The 23787-nt window shown below is 42.5% G+C and overlaps 1 protein-coding gene across 4 annotated transcripts in view; it reads left to right on the top strand.

Annotated features, from left to right (window-relative positions):
• Nucleotides 1-23787, top strand: part of SCUBE3 (signal peptide, CUB domain and EGF like domain containing 3) — a 159336-nt gene that overhangs the window by 93584 nt on the left and 41965 nt on the right. For 3 of the 4 annotated variants that reach the window (XM_040337787.1, XM_040337785.1, XM_040337788.1), the window contains 2 exons: nucleotides 692-739; nucleotides 20699-20815. In XM_040337787.1, coding sequence (XP_040193721.1) covers nucleotides 692-739; nucleotides 20699-20815 — 165 coding nt within the window. The remainder of the gene's footprint in view (nucleotides 1-691; nucleotides 740-20698; nucleotides 20816-23787) is intronic. The other variant, XM_040337786.1, reaches the window with a different exon arrangement.

Below are 23787 nucleotides of genomic sequence, written 5' to 3'. Positions count from 1 at the left end.
CATGCTGAACACCACTGTATGGACTGCTTTCATCCTAATGACTACCAATATATAGGACATTTTTCCCACTGACCCACGATAAATTGGTTTTAGTTAGGGTCCCCAAGACCTGAAAATTCATTTAGAGGTTCCTCTTGAGTAAAAAAGTTAAGAAAGACTGCTCTAATGGATCCTTAGCACTCAAATTACAATGGGGCTTTTAATCCAAAAAAAGTTTTGGCTGGACTTTTACTTTATTCTGAGGTTAATTCAAATATTCTTTAAAAACCTTAGGCTTCCCTATACTGTATAGACCTCAAGGGGTTCTTTTGTAAAACAATTTAGTAAAATTTCAACCTTTTAAATGTTAAGTTTTCATTACAAGCTTAAACAACATATAACATAGCAGAAAAGGGATGTGAATGAAGGGGAAGGTGCTAATTTATTTATTAGTGGGTACACAGCTAATAAACACAATACGCATGCTTGCCCTGTGGCCACATGGACCTTTGACGTAGTTGTCCCTCTTGAACCATTGTGGCTGTTCCCTATATTTTTTTTCTATGCTCTCAACTAAACAATCACAGTAGTGTGCATTTTGAAGAAAAACATAGAAGAACAATACAAAGTAGATTGACGTTAACTTCTATAAAGATGTAATTTTTAATTAGACTGGTTTGATTTTACTGATAGATCACTCTCTTGTAAACAGGGGAGAGACGCTCCGATCAGACTCCTAGCGCCCCGATCTTAGCCAATGGTAAATATTCAGCCTGTTTTGTGTTATCTTTATAGTTTGTATGTAAGTATGCATGCTTGTGTGTATAACTATGACATCCTTAAAACAGGACTGTTGCAGGAAAAAAGAAAAAACTAGGAAACTAAGGTCATGGTGGAGACAACTCACAACCACACTATGGAAGCAATGTTATTTCTGCAAACACATTTTTTAAGTCTGTTCTGCAAATATAACATTTGGCAACAACACATACAATAGGCTTATTCAGTAAGGCAAAGAGCTAAATGCAGTTATCCATAGCAACCAATTAAGGTTTATTTTTCACTGATCTAACTTCACCAAGGTAAAGGCTGAAATGGTTATTGTACTTGGCACAATATCATTACTGCTTTATTATTTTAACTTAGTTGTGCTTTCAACTACACTTATCACTTGACTGAGGGATGTGCAGATTACTGAGGCTCAGGCTTCCTGTAAAATAAACAATTGACCCCATTCCTTCCCCTCCAAGATTGACCAGACGACACATATTATTTTTGGAGTCAAATGGCCATAGCAGCCTCTTATTACAATTGAAATACAAATATCATCATAAACAATTGTAATGCATATATAATACATTTTATATTAAACAAAAAAAAACTCAGCTTAATCCTAATCCTAAAGGTCTTTGAAGGACTATTTTCTCTCAACCAACGAATTGTATCTGTCACCCCATGAAGGGCCCCAAGCCTCAACTTACACCAGCTCAGGGACAATTACCACTTACTTCCTACCAGATACAACCAACTTGTTACCATTGTATTATTAGAAAGTGAAGGGACCCCCATACCTCCAGATGGGCCTAACCCCCTAATTCTCCTAAAATACAAAAAAGGTACAGCGCTAGAAATATTGAGTGATAATAACCAAATAAGTGAAAAATGGTGACAAATTAAAAAAAATGTGAATAAGATGATATAAAATAAACGTTTGAAACCAATATTATATCAATGTAAAAGTCCCAAGTAGGTGCACTGAAAAAATCTTCTTCCACCAAAAAGGGACACCCAAGTAGTGAGATGTAGTCTCCTTACCGAATTAAGTCCCCTAATTCTCCATTATTTTATTCAGCACCGCCTTCAAAGACCTCCCACTGCTGCTACGACTAGTAAGAAATAAACCCATAACGTGAACATTTATGAAAAAAACATACCCCACCAAGGACTGCCCACTATTTAAACCATCCCTACCCCGTACTACAAGAAACCTTGTTAGGTAGCCCCCCAAACCAACAAACAAGGGAGGGTTGGTGGTAGAAACTTTCTTTATTCTATGAGAAGCTCAGACAAGATCCTCCAACCCTCTACTCCATACATCCCTTGGGGCCCACCAATCTAGTAAGTGGATTAATACCTCTACCCATCACACCACTATTCTCTCTGCCTCATCTTCCCACCCCAGTCATGCTGCACCTCCTCCAAGTTGCACTTTTGCTCCAGGCCATATACTTTATATAAAATATAGATATGAAAAATTCTTTGTGACCTGATAAGGCTGTGGCTCTTTAAATACGACCTGATAAATAAGAAGTCACAGGTAAACATCAGCATCTACAATATTTTACATTGCCATGTCCTTTTGTCAGGCTGTTCTGATCAGGAAAACCTCATACAGTTCCTGGTTCTTCGTGCCATCCATACGTACTAATTGGTTCATCACTAAGATGGGTTGTCTCAAAGACCAATAAGGATGTATGGGTGGTGGAAAGGGGTATGGCATGCCGAAGCTTGCGGGCCAAAGGATTGGCAATTGATGTTGCTGCAGGTATGTACAGGCACGTTTAGACTCCTGTACTTAATACCTGTCAGTGGGTCTTTTGTTTTGTTGTTGAAGTCAGTTAAAGGGGTTGTAAACCCTCAAGGTTTTTCACCTTAATGCATTCTATGCATTAAGGTGAAAAACCTTTTGTAGTCCAGCAGCCTCCCTTTTACTTAACTGAACCTGATCTTTCCAGCAACGAGAATGAGCCCAGCAGCTCCAGCTTCTGTCTCGGGTCCTCATTGGACAGACTGATAGCAGCAGGAGCCATTGGCATAGCCATTGTTGTCAATCAAATCCAGTTACACAGCAGCAGGACTCAGGAGCGCACCCGCACCAGTGCCCCCTTGGAAAGCGGGTTTCCGAGGGGGCACTCGATGTGGAGAGGAGCCTGAGGTGCCGCGGGGGGCTCAGAAGAGGAGAATCGGGGCAACTCTGTGCAAACACCTTGCACAGAGGAGATAAGTATAACATGTTTGTTATTTTTTTTATTTTTTTTAAACACAAAGCTTTACAACCCCTTTAAGGGCTCTGTGGTATTATTAAGAACAAAGTGCTCAGTTTAGAGGTCAAGTGTGGAGGATGGGGATTAGGCTTTCTTTAGGGGATTAGTGTGTGGATGTGGGGGGGGGGGGGGGTTGCAATCTAACATTAGGGACAAACCAGGACTAAACTTATTTATTGATTTAAAGCAGAATAACTTAATAAAAAAATAATGTTCTTTGGCAAGGAACATACATTTCACAATATTACATTATTCACATAATTATGCTACCAAAATGAGTGTGCTGTAAATTTCCTCCAGCATTGATCCTGTTTCTTCTAGCTGGAGGCTGCCAATTTGCTGAGCCCCGAGCCCTCCCTTTTTTGAAGCCTATTAAAGCCTCTGTATCTAATCAAGTGCTTATACAAAAAAAACATTGGAATCTATGCACCTGGTGCCCTGAATGTAGATTAGGGGGCTGGACACATGGATTAGGGGGACATTATGGGCTGCCACTGGTTACATTCAAGGAATACTATACTTAATAACTGTCACTTACTCCATTCCCCTGCGTTTCCTCCTCCTAGGCAGCCAATAGTATCACTCCTCAGCCAATCGGGTGACGAGTCTCAGGACCCACTTCCTGATTGGCCAGGAGGAGAATTTAGGGAGACAATAGCGAATAATAATTTTCTATTGTCACACAACTGGGCGAGCTTGGGGTGCAGAGCTCTGCGTCCCGAGCCCACCCTTTTTTGAAGCCTATTAGAGCCTTTGGCTCTTCTACAAAAAAAAACATTGGAATCTATGCACCTGGCGCCCTGCGTTTAGATTAGGGGGCCAAATGCATGGATTAAGGGTGGCGCCCCTGAGTCCTGCATTATGGGCCGCCACTGGTTACATTCAAGGCATATTGTACTTAATAACTGTCACAGATGCTTCTTTATACAACTGAACTGTCAAGCCATCAAATGCCTGGTGTCATAACTGATCACATGTACAGCATCATGGCAACTGTCGATCAAACAGACTAAAGCCCCGTACACACGACCGTTTTTCCTGCCAGGAAAACTGCAGGGAGAGCTTTTGGCCGTGATTCTCGGCTGTGTGTATGCTTCGTCACAGTTTTCCCGACAGGAAAACTGCCAGGATTCCCGGCAGGAAAATAGAGAACCTGCTCTCTATTTTCCCACCGGGATTCCCAGCGGTTTTAAACCCAGTAGTTTTCCTATGGGGAAACACTGCGAGGAAGCATACACACGGCCGGGATTCCCGACCAAAGTTTTCCCCGCAGTTTTCCAGACAGGAAACCCGGCCGTGTGTACACGAGGAAACTTACTGAGCACGTTCTCGGGTTTCCTGTCGGGATTCCCAGAGGACTTTATACCGCCGGAAATCCTGGTTGTGTGTACAGGGCTTAAGATGATGGCTGTAACCGAATCACTAAAACCACAAAAAAAGACTTAACATGTTAATGCAATTTCTAAAGTGGATTTCAATATCTTTAAATCTTCAGCTTTTAACCCCCCCTGACGGTAAACACGAGCGTGACTCGGGGTTGGTTTTACATGTTAGGATCGGCAAACCCGAGTCACGCTCGGGCTGGACGGGCTTACCTTTCGCTGGATCCACAGGCTTGGTTTACTCACCTTGTCCCTGGATCCAGCGATGCCACCCGCTGTGTGAGCGAGCGGGACCTCCTCGCTCGATTCACAGTCCCCGTGTGACGCCGATCTCCGTTCCCTGCGACGTTACGACGCACGGGGACGGAGAACGGCGCCAAATTAAAAAAAGTAAACAAACACATTACATACAGTATACTGTAATCTTATAGATTACAGTACTGTATGTAAAAAATACACACCCCCCTTGTCCCTAGTGGTCTGCCCAGTGCCCTACATGTACTTTTATATAATAAAAAATGTCATTTCTGCCTAAAAACTGTAGATTGTCCAAAAGTGTCCCTTTATGTCAAAAATGGTTTTAGATCAGCTAGAAAACAGCGATAATAAATTATAATCACTTGCAGAAATGTGCGATAGCGATTTGCGGGGAAATTCGTCATAAAAAAAATAAAATAATGACAGCGACAATTCTGCAACTGCAAATTTCAGTGATTTTGAGTTGATTACATTATTGAATAATTTTTATTATAATTATATTATTATTTGTTATAATTATTTATAATTATTTATTATATTATAATTTATAATTTTGTTTTAAAAAAAAAAATCATACCCGGGATGCCTACAAGACTCTTGCTTGGTCAGATTTAAGTGAGTTATTTCTAAAAATTACAGGCCTACAGTATAAAACGCCAATTTCCTTGCAAAATAAATGTACCGCTTTTGGTACGTAATTCCAGACAGAATCATACCGCCAGGGAGGTTAATAAAATATACCTGATGATCCTGCCGTGAAGAAATTTCCTGTTATGGAGTGACAACTGTGCCCCAATTCGGGTCCATTATCACCATCTCACCCACAGTGGAGAGAACAAGGGCTTTGCTAACACACATTGAGTGGAATTTACAAAAACTGGAGTACACAGGATCTGGTGTAGTTGTGCATAGTAACCATTCAACTTCTAGGTTTTATTGTCAAAGTTTAATTGTACAAGCTAAAGTTAGATGCTGATTGCACAGTTACTATGCACAGCTACACAGGATCCTGTATACAACAGTCTTCCCCCCGCTGTGTAGGCATTGTGACTATTATGACTGTCAGGAAGCTGATCGGCAGAAATGTTGTGCAGTCAGTGCTGAAGTGAGTGCATGTACACAGGAAGTGGCTAAAAGAAGCATGATGAAATTATCAGAATTGCGATACAAAAGAGATGGTGAAAACAAAACAGCATTTTATCATATAAAAATGGCCATTTGTTTATACACAATACTTTAGAAAATACATGTCATCCAGTTAGGGTTTGTATCTGCTTTAGTTTTTCAGGTAGAGTAGGAGTAAGTGTTTTTTGCTTTGAGTAGATTACATTTATTAGTAAATGCAACATAGCTGCAGTGGCCACCTTAGCTCTCAGCTCAGGGAACCTAGCTAAAATCTATCAATGCACAGAACAAATGAACAGATTTTTTTTGGGCCGTAAGAACAGATAGGTAGATTCACAAAGAGTTAGGCCGGCTTATCTACAGATAAGCCAACCTAACTCTGAATCTAAGCCGGCCTATGTTTAAGTGTATTCTCAAACAGAGATACACTTAAACATACCAAAGTTAGGCTGGCTTGCGCCATTCTATCTTAGGTTGCAATGTTTTTTTTGGCCGCTAGATGGCGCTGCCATTGCGGCCGGCCCTAGATTATGTAAATGAGGGGATACGCCGATTCCCGACGATTTACGAGCGTACGCCGGGCCTACACCGTCGAGTTACGTCATTTCCGTACGCGATAGGCCGCCTAAAGTTATTCCACCTATGAGGTGGAATAACAATGTTAAGTATGGCCGCCGTTCCCGCCGCGAGGTTCGAATTTTTTACGTAGTTTGCGGAAGTCGTCCGCGAATCGGGATTTACGGCGTTTACGTACGCGTCTAAATCAATAGGCCCGTACGGCCTACTTAGCCGCAATGCGCACTGGGAAATGTAGTCGCCCAGCGCATGCGCAGTGTAAAAAACGTCAAGAAAACGTGAGGTCAAGCCTCATTTCAATAATACACGCCCCCCTCCCAGTCATTTGAATTAGGCGCGCTTACGCCCGCTCGTTTTAGGCTAAGCCGCCGAAAATTTGAATGTAAGTGGTTTGAGAATCACTTCTAACCTAAATAATTTTCGGCGGTGTAGCCTAAAAAAAGTAGGCTAGGCCGTCCTAATTTTAGGCCATTGTGTGTGAATCTACCCAAGAGTATGCAGAGAGTCACGCAAACACATGGAAATCCTATCTATACTATATATGCCTAGGGCCTTGAATCCAGGATCATAGTGCTGCAAGGCAGCAAAGTTAAACTTTAAGCCACTGTGATAAATGTAAAATGCAGTGTTTGCCTTTATTATTATACCTCATATGAAGATTAGATTACATTTTAGACGTCAATGCAAAAAAATCCAAAAATTCAAAATGATTTGTGATTTTTTTTCTTGCAGTTGTATTTGGCAATAGAGCCATCTACAGGCTAAGTGTGATCGTTCCAAATGAATGCTACAGTGCGAAAACATTTTGTGACACATGCTTTCCTGTCTTTGGCATATTAACCACTTCAGCTCCAGACCATTTTTGCTGGTCAAAGACCAGGCCACTTTTTGCGATTCGGCACTGCGTCGCCTTAACTCACAATTGCGCGGTCGTGCAAAGTGGCTCTCAAAAAAAATAGATGTTCTTTTTTTCCAACAAATAGAGCTTTCTTTTGGTGGTATTTGATCACCTCTGCGGTTTTCATTTTTTGCGCTATTAACAAAAATAGAGTGACAATTTTGAAAAAAAATCTATATTTTTTACTTTTTGCTAAAATAAATATCCCCAAAAAATATATAAAAAAACTTTTTTTTTTCTCAATTTAGGCCCGATAGATATTCTTCTACATATTTTTGGTAAAAAAAAAATCACAATAAGCGTTTATTAATTGGTTTGCGCAAAAGTTATAACGTCTACAAAATAGGGGATAGTTTTATTAGCTTTTTTATTAATATTTTTTTTTTACTAGTAATGGCGGCGATCAGCGATTTTTTTCGTGACTGCGACAGTATATGGCGGACACATCGGACACAATTTTGGGACCATTGTCATTTTTACAGCGATCAGTGCTATAAAAATGCACTGATTACTGTAAAAATGGCAGTGAAGGGGTTAACCTGTAGGGGGCGCTGAAGGAGTTAAGTGTGACCTAGGGAGTGCTTCTAACTGTTAGGGGGCGTGGCTTGCCGTGACACATCACTGATCGCTGTTCCCGATGACAGGGAACAGACGATCAGTGACATGTCAGGTGAAGGACGAGGAGATGCTCTGTGACCCGATCGCGGGACACCGGCAGACATCGAGTCTGCGGATCCCACGGGCACGGTCACAGAGCTCGCGACACACACGGCTCACAAATTAAAGGGGTGACGTATATATGCGCCCATTTGCACAGCCGTGCCATTCTGTCGATGTAAAAGTGCGTGCGGCGGTCGGGAAGCGGTTAAAGAGCGTGTTAAAGCTTTTTTTTATGAGCTGCAAGTAATAATTAAGTGGAAATTGTGAGTTGTGTCGTATGCTGAGAAATCTTTGCAATTGCTTCACATTTTTCAGTGGTGCAGTAAATGCTGTGTCCCCGTAATGCAGGGTTGACAACTTTCAGTAAATTTACAAACAGTTTGTAAAATCCGTAATTGTTGCATCTGTCAGTTACAGACATCCAGCCTACATGTCTGTAATAGACATTCAAGGACAGATGCAAAAGTACGGATTTTACAAACTGTTCGTAAATTTATTGAAAGTTGGCAACCCTGCATTAATGGAAATACTCATTATTAGAACACCTTCGTGCAGGCATGTCAGCAGCAGTGCTTCACGAAGTAACCCCAGAGCAATAGGCAAACTAATTGGACTTTCAAAATTAAGTTAAATTAAAATTAAAAGTTGCTATGGCACATAAGGCATGCTAAATAGTGCTAAAAAATGGCATAGAATATCCTCAAGAGTCTAATTGAGAATGCTTTAGGGCTAGTTTACACTTGCTTCAAAACATGGCTTCAGACACACTTTGTAAAAGCTCTCTGAACGCCAGTTAAAGCCCCTGTCACTAAATAAAATGGTTAGCTTACAGTCTTGTTTACACCTTGCTTTTGCTTGGTGCTTCGATGAGGCTTCTATGAGGCTTTGGTGGAACTTCGATGAGCCTTTGGTGGGGCTTCGATGGGTCTTCGATTAGGCTTTGGTGGAACTTAGATGAGCCTTTGGTGGGGCTTCGGTGGGGCTTCGATGAGGCTTTGGTGGGGCTTCGGTGGGGCTTCGATGAGGCTTTGGTGGAACTTCGATGAGCCTTTGGTGGGGCTTTGGTGGGGCTTCGGTGGGGCTTCAATGAGCTTTTGGTGGGGTATCGGTGGGGCTTTGATGAGTCTTTGGTGGGGCTTCAGTTAGGTTTCAAGCAAGCTTTGCCATAGACTTCTATGAAGGCTTTCAAGACGCTTTGAAGCACCACTAAAGCTACATGGGGTATCATTTTTACGTGGGTAGGTATCACATGGGTAGGTACAGAGCATGATGGGACTGTGAGGCCTATATAGGTCCGATGCAAGGCGCGCATCCGTCATTTCAGCGAGGAGGACCGGCGAGTCAACATCGGGAGAAGGAGAGAAGTGAAGAACATGACGTCACAGCACGGAAGAAGAACTCATCACAGCACGGAAGGAGAAGACGTACAGCACGTAAGAAGACACCGGACAGCGAGACGAAGAACCGGGGTGCGCCGAGTCAACAACGGAGAGCGGCGAAGACAGAAGGAGAACCCCGGAGAGTTGAGAAGACCCGTCGGGATAGCGGAAGAAGAAGAGCCCCGCCGAAGACGCCGGAGGAAACCCGCCGGGGGGGTGGGGGCTTTTTTAAAAGCCACCCCCCCCCCGGCGGTGGAAGAGAACCAGACGGCGGCCCCCACCCACCCGAAGACGTCAAAGAAGAAGCCCCCCCTGGTAAAAGAGCTAATAAAGAAGACAGGGGGCGGCCTCCGGAGCAGAAAAATAAAATATTTTAATACACTGTGTGGTTTATTTGTGTTTTTACCACTTTTCTTGCAGGTGAATGGGTAGGGGTACGATGTACCCCATACTCATTCACTTAGGGTGGGGGGGCCGGTATCTGGGGGCCCCCTTATTAAAGGGGGCTCCCAGATTCCGATAAGCCTCCCGCCCGCATACCCCGACAACCAACGGCCAGGGTTGTCGGGAAGGGGCCCTGTCCTCATCAACATGGGGACAGGGTGCTCTGAGGTGGGGGGGCCGCAGTGCGCCCCCCTGCCCCAGAGCACCCAACCCCCCCATGTTGAGGGCATGCAGCCTGGTACGGCTCAGGAGGGGGGGGGGGCGCTCGCTCGTCCCCACTCCCTTCCTGGCTGGCCGGGTAGCGTGCTTTGGATACGGGTCTGGTATGGATTGTAGGGGGACCCCCTACGCCGTTTTTTCCGGCGTAGGGGGGCTCTCCTTACAACCCATAACAGACCTAAGGGCCCGGTATGCTCCTGAGGGGGGACCCATGCCGGATTTTTATTTAAAATCCGGCGGGGACTTCCCCTTCAGGATTCATAACAAACGCCGCACACGTGTAGAATTGGCGGGAATCCAAGTCGGATCTCCCGTCGCTTCTATGACGGCTCTGTCTCCATCGCGGCAAGCCAGCTCGGCGCTGGCTCCCGCGATGGGGCTCGTAGGTGCTCAATCTCGCTGAGAAAGAGAGCGAGATTGACACAAAATCGGGTTCACCTACTGTATATATATATATATATATATATATATATATATATACAGTACAGACCAAAAGTTTGGACACACCTTCTCATTCAAAGAGTTTTCTTTATTTTCATGACTATGAAAATTGTAGATTCACACTGAAGGCATCAAAACTATGAATTAACACATGTGGAATTATACATAACAAAAAAGTGTGAAACAACGGAAAATATATTTCATATTCTAGGTTCTTCAAAGTAGCCACCTTTTGCAGCAGACACATCTCTAGAACTGTTAAGAGGAGACTGTGTGAATCAGACCTTCATGGTAGAATATCTGCTAGGAAACCACTGCTAAAGAAAGGCAACAAGCAGAAGAGACTTGTTTGGGCTAAAGAACACAAGGAATGGACATTAGACCAGTGGAAATCTGTGCTTTGGTCTGATGAGTCCAAACTTGAGATCTTTGGTTCCAACCCCCGTGTCTTTGTGCGACGCAGAAAAGGTGAACGTATGGACTCTACATGCCTGGTTCCCACCGTGAAGCATGGAGGAGGAGGTGTGATGGTGTGGGGGTGCTTTGCTGGTGACACTGTTGGGGATTTATTCAAAATTGAAGGCATACTGAACCAGCATGGTTACCACAGCATCTTGCAGCGGCATGCTATTCCATCCGGTTTGCGTTTAGTTGGACCAGGCTGTGTAAGGGCTATTTGACCAAGAAGGAGAGTGATGGGGTGCTGCACCAGGTGACTACCTCTTGAAGCTCATCAAGAGAATGCCAAGAGTGTGCCAAGCAGTAATCAAAGCAAAAGATGGCTACTTTGAAGAACCTAGAATATGAAATATATTTTATTTATTTTTATATTTAGTTTTGATGCCTTCAGTGTGAATCTACAATTTTCATAGTCATGAAAATAAAGAAAACTCTTTGAATGAGAAGGTGTGTCCAAACTTTTGGTCTGTACTGTATATATACATATATGTATATGTAAAGTGTTAAGTTTGTGGATTCAAAAACATTCCCCTTAGGAACAATTCTGTATCACCTTGCTGCTTTAACTTAGGCACCGATTTTATCAACATACTGTATATTTAAGTTAAGATACTGAATGCCCCAATTTAAATAAAATGTCTTAGTAGGTCCTTCTAAATGAATAATTCTAATCATAGATTAGTGTCGGGCAATTGTTTCTTTGACATATTGGATGCTTTCTCCAATATAACATCATCTGTACAGATACTAAACCTTGTATATTACAAAAGAGTTAGGGACAGTATAAAAAATATGAATTTTCAGTGAATAACCCTGATGTGAATAAGAAAACATTCCATCTTTGTACATATTGGAACGATGAATGCATGAAAAAACACAGAAAACTGCCATTTCATTTAGTCTCAAAAATGTATCACCAGGTTGTGATATTGGCTTTAAGTATAAGTCCAGGCTAAACCTATCTAATCTTAAATCTTAATCTCTCACCCCCTTTGAAAGATGATTATACTTACCTATTCTCAGGGTACTTTGGTCCAGTCACATCCCCAGAGGAGAGGAGAGAGCAGGAACAATGCAATTCCTGGGCGGTGATGTCACTTATAGACTTAAAGGGGTTGTAAAGGAAATTTTGTTTTCCCTAAATAGCGATCAGGAGTGTCAGGACGCCCACTATCACACAGCTCCTTTCTCTATATGCAAAGTAGAGAGTGTCCTGACTTGCCTGCTCGCCCCCTCAAGAGGTTTTCTCCACACCAGGGAGAAAGCCTTGCATTACGGTGTGTAGTTACAGACAGAAGAACAGGAAGTGAGGATTTCTCAGAAGAAATAAGGACATTTGAAAGCAAAATTGAAGGATGAGGTAAGTGAAGGAGGACTGCACTAAGGTAAAGGAAGCTATTTAGGGGGGGAAAAACTTTAAGTTTGCCATACATTTTTTAATTTTCTTATTCAATTTCCTTTAGATTTAGCTTCAACTATGTAGCGCAAGGACCTACCTGATTGCATACAAATTGAAAGTGTTTAGGTTTTGCCCTTTATACTATGAGGTTTTGGTAAATCTAAAGAAAAATTGTACAAGAAAATTGTATAATGTATGCCCAACTTTACTATGGGGCATCCGTTGTCTGCTATACCTCACCCCCCCCCTTTCCCAAAGCCACTGCTGAGAGGTGATTATGAACTGGAGCACCCTCAGAATAGGTACGTTTATACATCTTTCCTCTACAGGGTAGTTAGAATAGGAGTTAGAATGAAGGTGAGAGCAAATTTAAGTTTAGACAGGCTTAGCTCGCATTTCCTTTACCCGCAATCTGTTAAACGACTCATATTGTTACCATTTCAGGGAATCCCTCCTCCTTAACTGACTCATCTCTAACAATACTTGACACCCTCTTAAATTGGCTTTTGGGAACAGACTTAAATATAGAGTAGATGCAGGATAAAAGACAAAAAGGGAGAAAGAAAGGCGCACCAGCCTCGTGTACTACCGTTTGGCAAATTTTAATGGAATAATAAAATAATGAAAACTACTCACAAACAAAGAATGATAAAAGGCTTGTCAAATGATAATTGAAATACCCCTCAAACCACACTCCAGACTGTAGGGGGGGGTGGCGAGGTGCGTTGCTGCTGGCTGACGCGTTTCGAGGTGACAGAGACCTCTTCCTCAGAGCCCAGCAGTCCAGCAGGATAAAAACTTGTGCATTTAGGTAATTGATTGCAATTAAAGGGCTTAAAATAAAGATCACTATAAAAAACTGAACAATAGAGCCTTGTATCGAAAAAAGGAATATAATTTTGATCATATGTTTTGTTAAACTGTACTGCATCATTCAAGCTAATATGAAATGACAACAAAGATCATCTTGCCATATGAAAAAACATCTTCTATGAATCTCATATTAAACAATATTTTTTAAACGAGGGATTATTATAAATGTGCTGTTCCCCAAATTAAGTAACAGATGCATTGGCATATGGGGGTGCAGCATGGGAGCCCATTGCTGCACCCTGCAATTGCCGGTAATAGTAATATGAAATATAAAATAATTCTTATGCAAGATTATTTAGAATATAGCAATTATAAATTGCTTCTGGTATTATATTAACCTGAATTCTCAAGAAGCCTACTGCTTGCAAAAACGTCTAAATCATGGTCAATCAATGTATACAAGGATGATGGCTCAGATCACCAACATTTTTTAAGAGAAACTTAATTTGTTATATAAATACTGTACAATGGGGTTTCTTGAACAAAAGTGAGTGAACAAAAGAAAATTCCAAATCAAGGCAGGGTCTTGGTAGGATTAGATTCAGGGCGGGCCTCTCGTTGATCCGCATGGACGTCATATGGCTTAGGGCTGTACGCTGGCACAATCTGTCACCAGCTGCGTCCACCAGCCAATGTCTGATCACTGTACCAGTACCATATAACTGCTGTAACCAATCACAACAGGTCACATGACAGTTGTAAACAATGGATGGCTTCCTTTCAAGCCATCCATTGTGTACAAGTGTGCTGCTAGCTGTGATTGGTCACAGTAATCACATAGCACAGAGTGGGCCAACCACAGCTAACCAGAACAAATCAAACTGAATGAACGCTTGCATGTATCAATGCAATTCATTGCTATATGCAAACATAATATGTAAAAAAAAATAATACTGATCACTTACCCAGAGTAGTACAAGGTTACTATGGTAACATTATATTGCTCTGGTCAAAGTGTGTACAAAATAAATCATTAAAAACAAAAAGATTTTTTTTCCAAACTGTCACCAGTCAGTGTCCCTGATCTCTGCCACATCAGTGATGATGCTGTACTGCAATAGTGACAATATGTAAAAAAAAAAAAAAAAGATTAGGACAAAAAATTACAACTTCAAAAACTCACCATGCCTCTAACTAAATACCTTGGACTGTCCAAATTCTAAAAAGGGGTAATTTGGGGATATCTGTACTGTCCTGACATTTTTGGGCCTCAAGAAATGAGATAGGCCGTCAGTACATCAGGATTGATACATTTTTTTTAAAGATTTTTTTATTAGGTTTAAGACAAACCAACAAACAGTAAAACATACAAAAAAAAACACCAGACAACCTGGTCATAAACGTTAGGCAATACACTCAAACATAGAAAAATAAACTGACATCAGTGCAAAATATAAAGTGGGCACAGTGGTAAAAGGTTCATGTATAATACCGGGATATAGCAAAAGCGGAGGTCCAGACATTAGAGATCCGTGAGGCACGGCCCATCAATGGTCAAGCAAGAGTAGTACCATCAGTGCTGGGAGAGGGTTAGCGGACTAGCTAACCATCTACCCCAAAATTTGTGGAAGGTTTTGCTCAGTTTTTGGAGTTCAAAAGTAAGTTTATACAGTGGGATAGCGTCATTAATACGTTTTAACCAGAGGGATTTCTGAGAGGTCTGTGTGCCCTTCCAAGACAGTAAAATTGCTTTTTTAACATAGAAGAAGAGTATACGGAGCAGTCTCTTGGCATGTGATGATAGGTGTAATTTGCCAAAAATGCCTAATAGGCAGTTCTTGGGGTGGATTATGTTTGGGAGGCCTAGCGCCGATGAGATGAAAGCACCCACTTCTTCCCAGAAGTCCTGGACTACCGGGCATGTCCAGAAGCAGTGTAAGAAATCGCCGCCCAGCCACAGCCTCGGAAACAGGCAGCCGAGGGCAGGAGACCCATCCTGTGTAACCTAGCCTGAGTGAGGTGGGTTTGATGGAAAATGTTCGGATATGTGGGGGAAAAATTGCGCTAACTAGAAAAATTTGTGATAAGAGGTATGACCCAAAAAGCAGCCAGCACACAAACAAACAAAGTCCAGGCAAATAAATACAAAAAAGTGCAGCGCTAAAAAACGTTAATGTGAAAAAAATGTTATATAAACATAAACAATTGAAGAAACACTTGTGTAGTGAATGGTAAATGGGAAGTTAGCTCATGAGAGCCAAAGTATATGTGTCTAGCGATCAAGCTAGTGAAAAACACAGGATAAATGCAAAAAAGCAATCAAAGTTCAATGATCTGTGGGGAGAGTTCATGAAACTGCTTCCAGCTGGAAAGGTGAATGCACTTCACAGATGATGTAAATTCAAACAAACAGTGGTAATGGCTTGTCTGTAGCAATCTCCACGTTGGTATAGGCAGTGGCGGCCCGTCCATAGGGGGCGCCCGGGCGCCGCCCCCCCTCCCCCCAAGTCAGTAAAAAAAAAAAATAAAAAAATAAAAAATTTTTTTATTTAAACATGTCCCTTTAAAAAAAAATAAAGCAAAAAAAGGTCCCTATGTGCACTGTTCCCGGGCGCTGGGCGCCGGTGCAGTGCGGTACGAGTAGCGCCACGTCTGTGCAATCACAAGATTGCAGACGAGGCGCTACATTGGCAGGCAAAATATGCCTTTGTGGCTATGCCCATCGCGCCACTTGCTTCCGGCGCGATGGACTTGTGACCGGGCGGGTGCACGGCACCCAGTGTATACTGTGCATAGTGCCGACAACAGGAAGTGACGTCAGCACTATGCATCTCAGAGGGACGCATCAGAGTGAGCCTGCAGCCAGGTGAAGATGCCTGCTCCCGATCCCCCTCTCCCTTAGTAAACTTATGGAGGCAGGAATCGGATCACTAATGGATGGGCACTGGAGCTGACAGTGCCGAGCCTGAAGCTGAAGGTGAGTGTGGGGATTGGAGGTTCTCTCTCTCTCTCCAGCTGAGAGTTAATTTCTCCTCTCATGTGTCACTCTCTTGCAGCCAGCATGGCTCCGTTTGTGTTCACCCCTCTCCCCCCCTCCCTCCAGAATGATCTCCACTGGCTCTCCCTGTCATATCTCCCCTCTGTCTCTGTGAAGCTGCACGATGTTTTTATCTTTACAGTCACACTGAGCTAGGATTGCAGCCTTTTTCTTTTGTACTTTGCCTCTTATCAGACCAGTTATCTCCCTGCAATCCCAGCATTCCAACTGCTTAGCCTAGTAATATATATATATATATATATAATTATCTGCTCTCCCCCCAACACAGGCACAGCTGATCAGTTTAATTCCAATGGGATGTACAATTAACTCTACACTGTCCAGCAGCTGCCTTTTTACCTTGTGCCCTATATAATGTGCCCTGCACCCCTCCCCATGTAATGTGCCCTGCACCCCTATCCATGTAATGTGCCCTGCACCCCTATCCATGTAATGTGCCCTGCACCCCTATCCATGTAATGTGCCCTGCACCCCTCTCCTACATGCACCGCCATACACTCCTCACACCTCTCCTACATGCACCGCCATACACTCCTCACGCCTCTCCTACATGCACCGCCATACACTCCGCACCCCTCTCCTACATGCACCGCCATACACTCCGCACCCCTCTCCTACATGCACCGCCATACACTCCGCACCCCTCTCCTACATGCACCGCCATACACTCCTCACCCCTCTCCTACATGCACCGCCATACACTCCGCACCCCTCTCCTACATGCACCTCCATACACTCCTCACCCCTCTCCTACATGTACCGCCATACACTCCTCACCCCTCTCCTACATGTACCGCCATACACTCCTCACCCCTCTCCTACATGTACCGCCATGCACCCCTCTCCTACATGTACCGCCATGCACCCCTCTCCTACATGTACCGCCATGCACCCCTCTCCTGCATGTACCGCCATACACTCCGCACCCCTCTCCTACATGTACCGCCATACACTCCGCACCCCTCTCCTACACATACCACCCACCACTATACACTCTGCAGTATTTGCAGTCTTTGATTCTGTCCCGTATGCTGTTAGATCATGGTATTGTAAAGCTGTAAAGCAATGTAGACATTTCTTAATTTTTCATTGCATTAATTTTTTTTCTTGCTAAATACTCCTGACACTAGTGGAATACAGGGGCGGAATGGGTGGATTATATAAGGGGTGTGGCTTATGAGAAGAGGGAGTGGTCAACCAGGAGGGGCGGAGTCTGGCGCCCCCCCATTCTAAAAATTCACCAGCCGCCACTGGGTATAGGAAATAAAAAGGGTACTCTTACCAGCTGTGGTGGACTTGCGTGCTAATACTAGCGCCAAGTCAGGTAAAGCGTGGTGGTCACAGCGGACCCTGGGTTTTGTGCAGATGGATGGCTCTGTTGGATGGTTCAGATGGTCGCTCCACTCAGGATATTGGAACCGATCTGGTCAGACGCTCTCTCCAAGGCAGAAACCCCAATGGGTGAGGCCAAATGATGGAAAAGGCCACACTCGTGGAACACAGCATATGTGAGGAATAAATGAAAAAATGCTCCAATGGTGCAGGTCAAACAAGTAAAAACCGTGAAGGCTTTATTTTGTTAAAAAATGTAGCAGTAAAATCACGTGAAATTGGGATCATAAAAAGCAGTATGGGGTACTCAGCATGTTACCCGACGCGTTTCGGCTCAAAGCCATCACCATACACTGATTTGGATTATTTCCACCAAAGAAATGTAGCAGAATACATTTTGGCCAAAATTTGCAATTAAAAATTGTTTATTTGCACAATTTTATAACAGAAACAAATAAAAACACCTTGTTTTTGTGTCTTTTTTTTGCTTATTTAGCAAAAAATAAAACCCAGTGGTAATAAATACCACCAAAAGAAAGCTCTAGCTGTGTAAACAAAATTATAAAAATTTGGTTTGGGTACAGTGTTGCATGAACGTGCAATTGTCTTTCAAAGTGTGACAGCTTTCAGCTTGAAAGCTGAAAATGTACCTAAGCAGGAAGGGAGTAAAAGTGCCCAGTATTGAAATGGTTAACTAAAACAGAAACAGCTATAGGAGGTTTAAAAATGGGTGAGGGACAGCCAAACTCTGCTGCTATGGTGAGATTGTGGAAGACAGTTTCATGTCACATGTCACCATGGCAAGACCGAGCACAGAATCAAAACAGAAGGTAGTTACACTGCATTAGCAAGGTTTCTCCCCGGCAAAAATTTCAAAGCAGACCGGGGTTTCAAGATGTGCTGTTTACACTTTTTTGAAGAAGCACAAAGAAGCAGGCAATATTGAGGACTGTAGATGCAGTGGTCGGCCAAGGAAACTTGCAGATGAAAGACAGCAGATGAAAGCAGATGAAACACACATCATGCTTATTTCCCTTTGATATAAGATGTGCAGCAGTTCCATTAGCACAGAACTTGCAGAAACCAGTAGGATCCAGGTACACCCATCTGCTGTCCAGAAAAGTCTGGCTAGAAGTGGTCTTCATGGAAAAATTGCGGCCAAAAATCCATATCTCCGAAATGGAAACAAGACTAAGCGAGTAAACTATGCACGGAAAAAATAGAAACTGGGGTGCAGAAAAATATTTGGCTGTAGTAGGAGGCAGTTTGTTTGTGAAGGGCTGGAGAGTAGTACAATAATAGTGTCATGCAGGCAACAGTGAAGCATGGTAGAGGTTCCTAGCAGGTTTACAGCTGCATTTCTGCAAATGGAGTTGGAGGTTTGGTCAGGCTTAATGATGTCCTCAATGCTGAGAAATACAGGCAGATACTTATCCATCATGCTATACCATCAGGGAGGCATGTGATTGGCCCCAAATCTGACCTTTGTCCGACCAAATTCACATCAAAATTCGGACGGAATTCCATCGGAGGAAAAGAGAACATGTTCTCTATGTAAACTCCAATGGAATTCATCGGAATTTCCAATGGAATTACTCCAATCGGGCATACACACGGTGGGAATTTCCATCTGACTTTTTCCAACGGAAATTCTGATCGTGTGTACGTGGCATAAGAACTATCTTCAGTGTACAGAAGAACAAGGAGTCCTGGAAGTGATAGTTTGACCCCTCCAGAGCCCTAATCTCAACATCATTGAGTCTTTCTGGAAGAGACAGAAGGATTTGAGGCAGCCTACATCCATAGAAGATCTGTGGTTAGTTCTCCAAGATGTTTGGAACAACCTTCCTGTCGAGATCCTTTAAAACAGGGCTCCAAAAAATCTGGGCGCCCGGTCGCAATTGCGACAAGAAATTGTGACCTGGTGCCCCGGGAAGCTTAGGCCTGCAGAAGGCTGCAAAGCCGCAGCCTCAATTACCGGCCGGCGCGGGCCCGCCGCGATCGCGCGGCGGGGGAGGTGGGGGTGCATGGAGACCCAGGATCCTGTGTCTCTGTGGGCCCCAACCTCCCCCGCCACGCCCGCTGGTAATTGAGGCCGTGGCTTTGTGGCCTTCTGCAGGCCTAAGCTTCCTTCTATGATCTGGCTCCATCTTGTGGTGGCCTTTGGCATTACAAGTAAAACAGCAGTTCTAATGTGTTTTTCACTGTTTTCACTGCCATCTCCTTCCCTCTAATTAGAACCCCAAAACATTAGATATATTTTTTATTCCAACACCCTAGAGAATAAAATGGCGGTCGTCGCAATACTTTCAGTCACATCGTATTTGCGCAGCGGTCTTACAAGCACACTTTTTTGGGGGGAAAATACACTTTTTTTAATAAAATAAATAAATAAGACAACAGTAAATTTAGCCCAATTTTTTTTATATTGTGAAAGATAATGTTACGCCGAGTAAATTGATACCCAATATGTCACGCTTCAAATTGTGTCCGCTTGTGGAATGGTGACAAACTTTTACCCTTTAAAATCTCTATAGGCGACATTTAAAAAATTCTACAGGTTGCATGTTTTGAGTTACAGAGGAGGTCTAAAATTATTGCTCTCGCTCTACCAATCGCGGCGATACCTCACATGTGTGGTTTGAATAACGTTTACATATGTGGGCGCTACTCACGTATGCGTTCGCTTCTGCGCGCGAGCTTGGTGGGCTCCTAGATTCCAAGCAAATTTGTCAAACCCTGCTTTAAAAATCGTGTGCAAGTGTACCTAGAAGAATCAATGCTTTGAAGGAAAGGGTGGTCACACCAAATATTGATTTGATTTGGATTGCTCTTCTGTTCATTTATTTTTCATTTTGATAATTGATAAAAATATAAACTATTAACACCTCTATTTCTGAAAGAACTCTTAATTTACAGCATTTTTTCTCATTTGCCTGAAACGTTTGCCCAGTAATATATATATATATATATATATATATATATATATATATATATATATATATATATATATATATATGTTCTGTAATATGTGTATGTACTATAGCTAAGTGCATGCTATATTGTAAAATAAACATGAGCATTTTCCTTGCAACTGCATTTTAGTTCAAAAGGTAAAACCAGGAACTATAAATAATGTTATAAATAATATGCTACAGAATAATACAAAGTTCTTTTGTATTTTAATGACCATTCTTATTTTCTTTATCACATTTGTTTGTTAAACCTTTAGAGACCTGCTCAGTGAATAATGGTGGTTGTGACAGCCGATGCCATGATGCAGTAACAGGAGTACACTGCAGCTGTCCTATGGGTTTCATGCTACAAGCAGATAGGAAGACTTGCAAAGGTTAGTAGTCCTGGAAGCTTTCTGTTAAATCAATAATTTATTAAAGAGTAACACCACTTTTGCAGGGGGAAAAAAGCAAATGAAAAAAGAGACAAAATAGTATTGCATATACAATTGCTCCCCAAGCCATATTATTATTGAATGCTATTAAAAATGTCCTTTTCTTTTCAATCTGCAACGCTGTCATTATATGTAAAATTCAGTGCAATATGGATACCTGTAGGCCTTCTGTACACAATTAGTGTACACAACTACCCAAGGAATGTCATTTCCTGCTTGTGTGATTGGTTCAATGATATTCCCAGAAGTCTGTGTGAAGATACAAGACAGATTTAATGCATCCTCTGCAACTCAAATGTCATTTTTGGTAAGATACTCACAAAGGGTTAATTACTTCGAAAGGGATACAGACACTTAGAACACTGCAAGTGCATCAGCTTCGCGCCTAAGGGTAGAACAAATCTTAATGCCTAAGCACAATTTTGCAACTTTGACATTTGTTAATAAAACCATACATATTATTATCACAACTACTTTGTGCATTCGGGTGAGTTTTTTCAGGACAAATTGGGCTTTCATTTGGTGGTAAATGGTAATTTGTATTATCAAAGGAAACCTGTCCTAAAATAGTAAAAAAATATATTTAACCCAAAATAAATTCTCCTGCTCCTGATGATCGCAGCGATGCCACATTAGTTGTTGATTGTAGCAGTAGTACAGCCCAAAAACATTAGTGCGCATTTTGCTTTCTTTTATCCCATCCAAAACACACTGAAACTAACTAACACTGATACTAATTCAACCGCTTCTGGACCTGAACCACATACTTTTACTGCAGCAGGGTGGCCTTTCTGTGTGGAATCACATAATTGTATGTGATTTTGCTCTCCCTGGTCTGGGGGCATAGCAGGAGCCAATCAGCGGGTCCGGCAGACCCAATGTCTGCTGGGACCCGCCGATCATTCCTGAGGCAGACAGAACGGCGGTCTGCCTATGTAAATCGCTGTTCTGTTACAGGAGAAGACAGAGATATTGTGTTTCTGCTAAGCAGCAACACAAATCTCTGTCTGTTTATAGTACCATCACACACACCCCCCACCCCCTCACCAGTTAGAAAGCACTCCTTAGGGGCATATTTATTTTTCTCTTCAAGGAGAGAGAGAGAGATACAATGTATCTCTCTCCTCCATTCACAGAGAGAGAAACCACAGCGTTGGGCTTCACAGTGGCTGATCACTAATTATAGCCAATCAGAGGCAAACGGGAATCGGAAATTCAGGGTCTCGTTTGTTAGTATGGAGCCCAGGGCTCACGGTGAGACATCGGTCTCTGTGCTGAGGAGTGCACAGTGCGGAGCACTCTCAGCACCAAGAGAGATGTGCAAATATGTGGCCCCATATTTGCGTACGCTTGGAGTGAAGAGGTTAATAATGAAAATGTCGCTCAGCACATTGACATAGTCAACTAAACAGATTTTTCTTCAGAGCAGAAACAGGTAGGAATCTAAAAAACAAATGTGTTAAAATCTATTAAATTTTCATTGGTCAGCCAGAGGGGAATGTTTTTTTTTTTGGAGTTACTCTTTCATTTAAAAATTAAAATATACCTGTGAACATCTACTGCTATACACCACACATGTTGGGAAATTCTACCCAATAGATGATAATCTGTGTCCTCGAAATCTCTCTGCAGTCACATTTAGGTGACTTGTCAAAGGATTGTGGCTGAACTTTTTTGCACAGCCCCAAACTTTTGCTCTTTTGGAACCATATATCTTTTTCCAACTCAGTTGTCCTCTTTTTTGGTCTAATGTTTATAACTCTATAAAGAATTGGAACATTAAAGGATAGGCAGTGTTGGAAAAAAATATTTGTGGGTCTGACCACACAGGTTCTAGAAGGTATCTCTTATCTTGGAAATTTTGGAGGTGTATTCTTGGCACATGATTCTGTACTGTGGGACCTCCTTCTCAAGCAGCACTGAATAAAGCCAGAGTTAAGCCCTGTACACACGCTCGGTTTTCCCGCCGGAAAAACCGAGGGGAAAGCCAAGAACCCGTCTGGAAAACTGCCATGAGAGCTTTGGCCGGGAATCCTGACCGTGTGTATGCTCCACCGGCACTTCCTCGCAGTGTTTACCATAGAAAAGTATTAGTAAATCTGGCGGAAAAAAAACGCTGGGAATCCCGAAGGGAAAATAGAGAGCAGGTTCTCTATTTTCCCGCCAGGATTCCCGTCTGTTTTCCTGTCTGGAAAACTGCGAGGAAGCATACACACGTGTGGTTTTCCTGGCCAAAAGCTCTCTTGGCAGTTTTCCTGGCAGGAAAATTGGTCGTGTGTAGGGGGCTTCAGCCTCCTGACCTGCATTTGGTCAGCCTAGGAGGACAGCCAGCGACACAATATAACTGGTAATATGAAAATATAAAAATTCTAATTCTTCACTTAATCATTTCATTGCAGAGTCTTTCATGTTTGAGGGTCCCTTTCACACCAGGCACACTAAATACATACATGTTAATGTGGTTTGCATTAAAATTGTTCTAAAGCCTAAAGCATTTTTTACCTTAATGCCATCCCTGTATTAAGGTAAAACATGTTTAGGTAGTGATAGTGTGTTGGGGTAACCTTCAGGATGAATATTTTAATATTTGTCAGGAACTCTAGTTGTGACGTCTCTCTGTCTGTGTCTCTGCAATGGCTAAAAGAAGGTGGTTCCTCTCTCTCCCAACTGGATTTTTTTTGTTCAATTCTTTATTTATGTAGTTTTTGATTAAACTGGGGTGAAGCTGTACAGGTACATCAAATATCATAAGCTAAGTGTCAGAAATTTTTTCCACATGGTACATATAGGTAAGGACTAGTAATCTACAAAATTTCACCAAAGATGGTCAGAGCATAGATGTCCAGTGTAAACAACCTCCGTGTCCGAACTTTTTCAACATAGACAATCATAAGTGGGTAGCTTTCCATAGC

The sequence above is a fragment of the Rana temporaria genome, chromosome 2 (genome assembly GCF_905171775.1).
Source record: "Rana temporaria chromosome 2, aRanTem1.1, whole genome shotgun sequence".
NCBI classification, from domain to species: Eukaryota; Metazoa; Chordata; class Amphibia; order Anura; family Ranidae; genus Rana; species Rana temporaria.
Note: the sequence above shows the minus strand (reverse complement) of the source record. Positions and strands in the feature narration are given on the sequence as shown.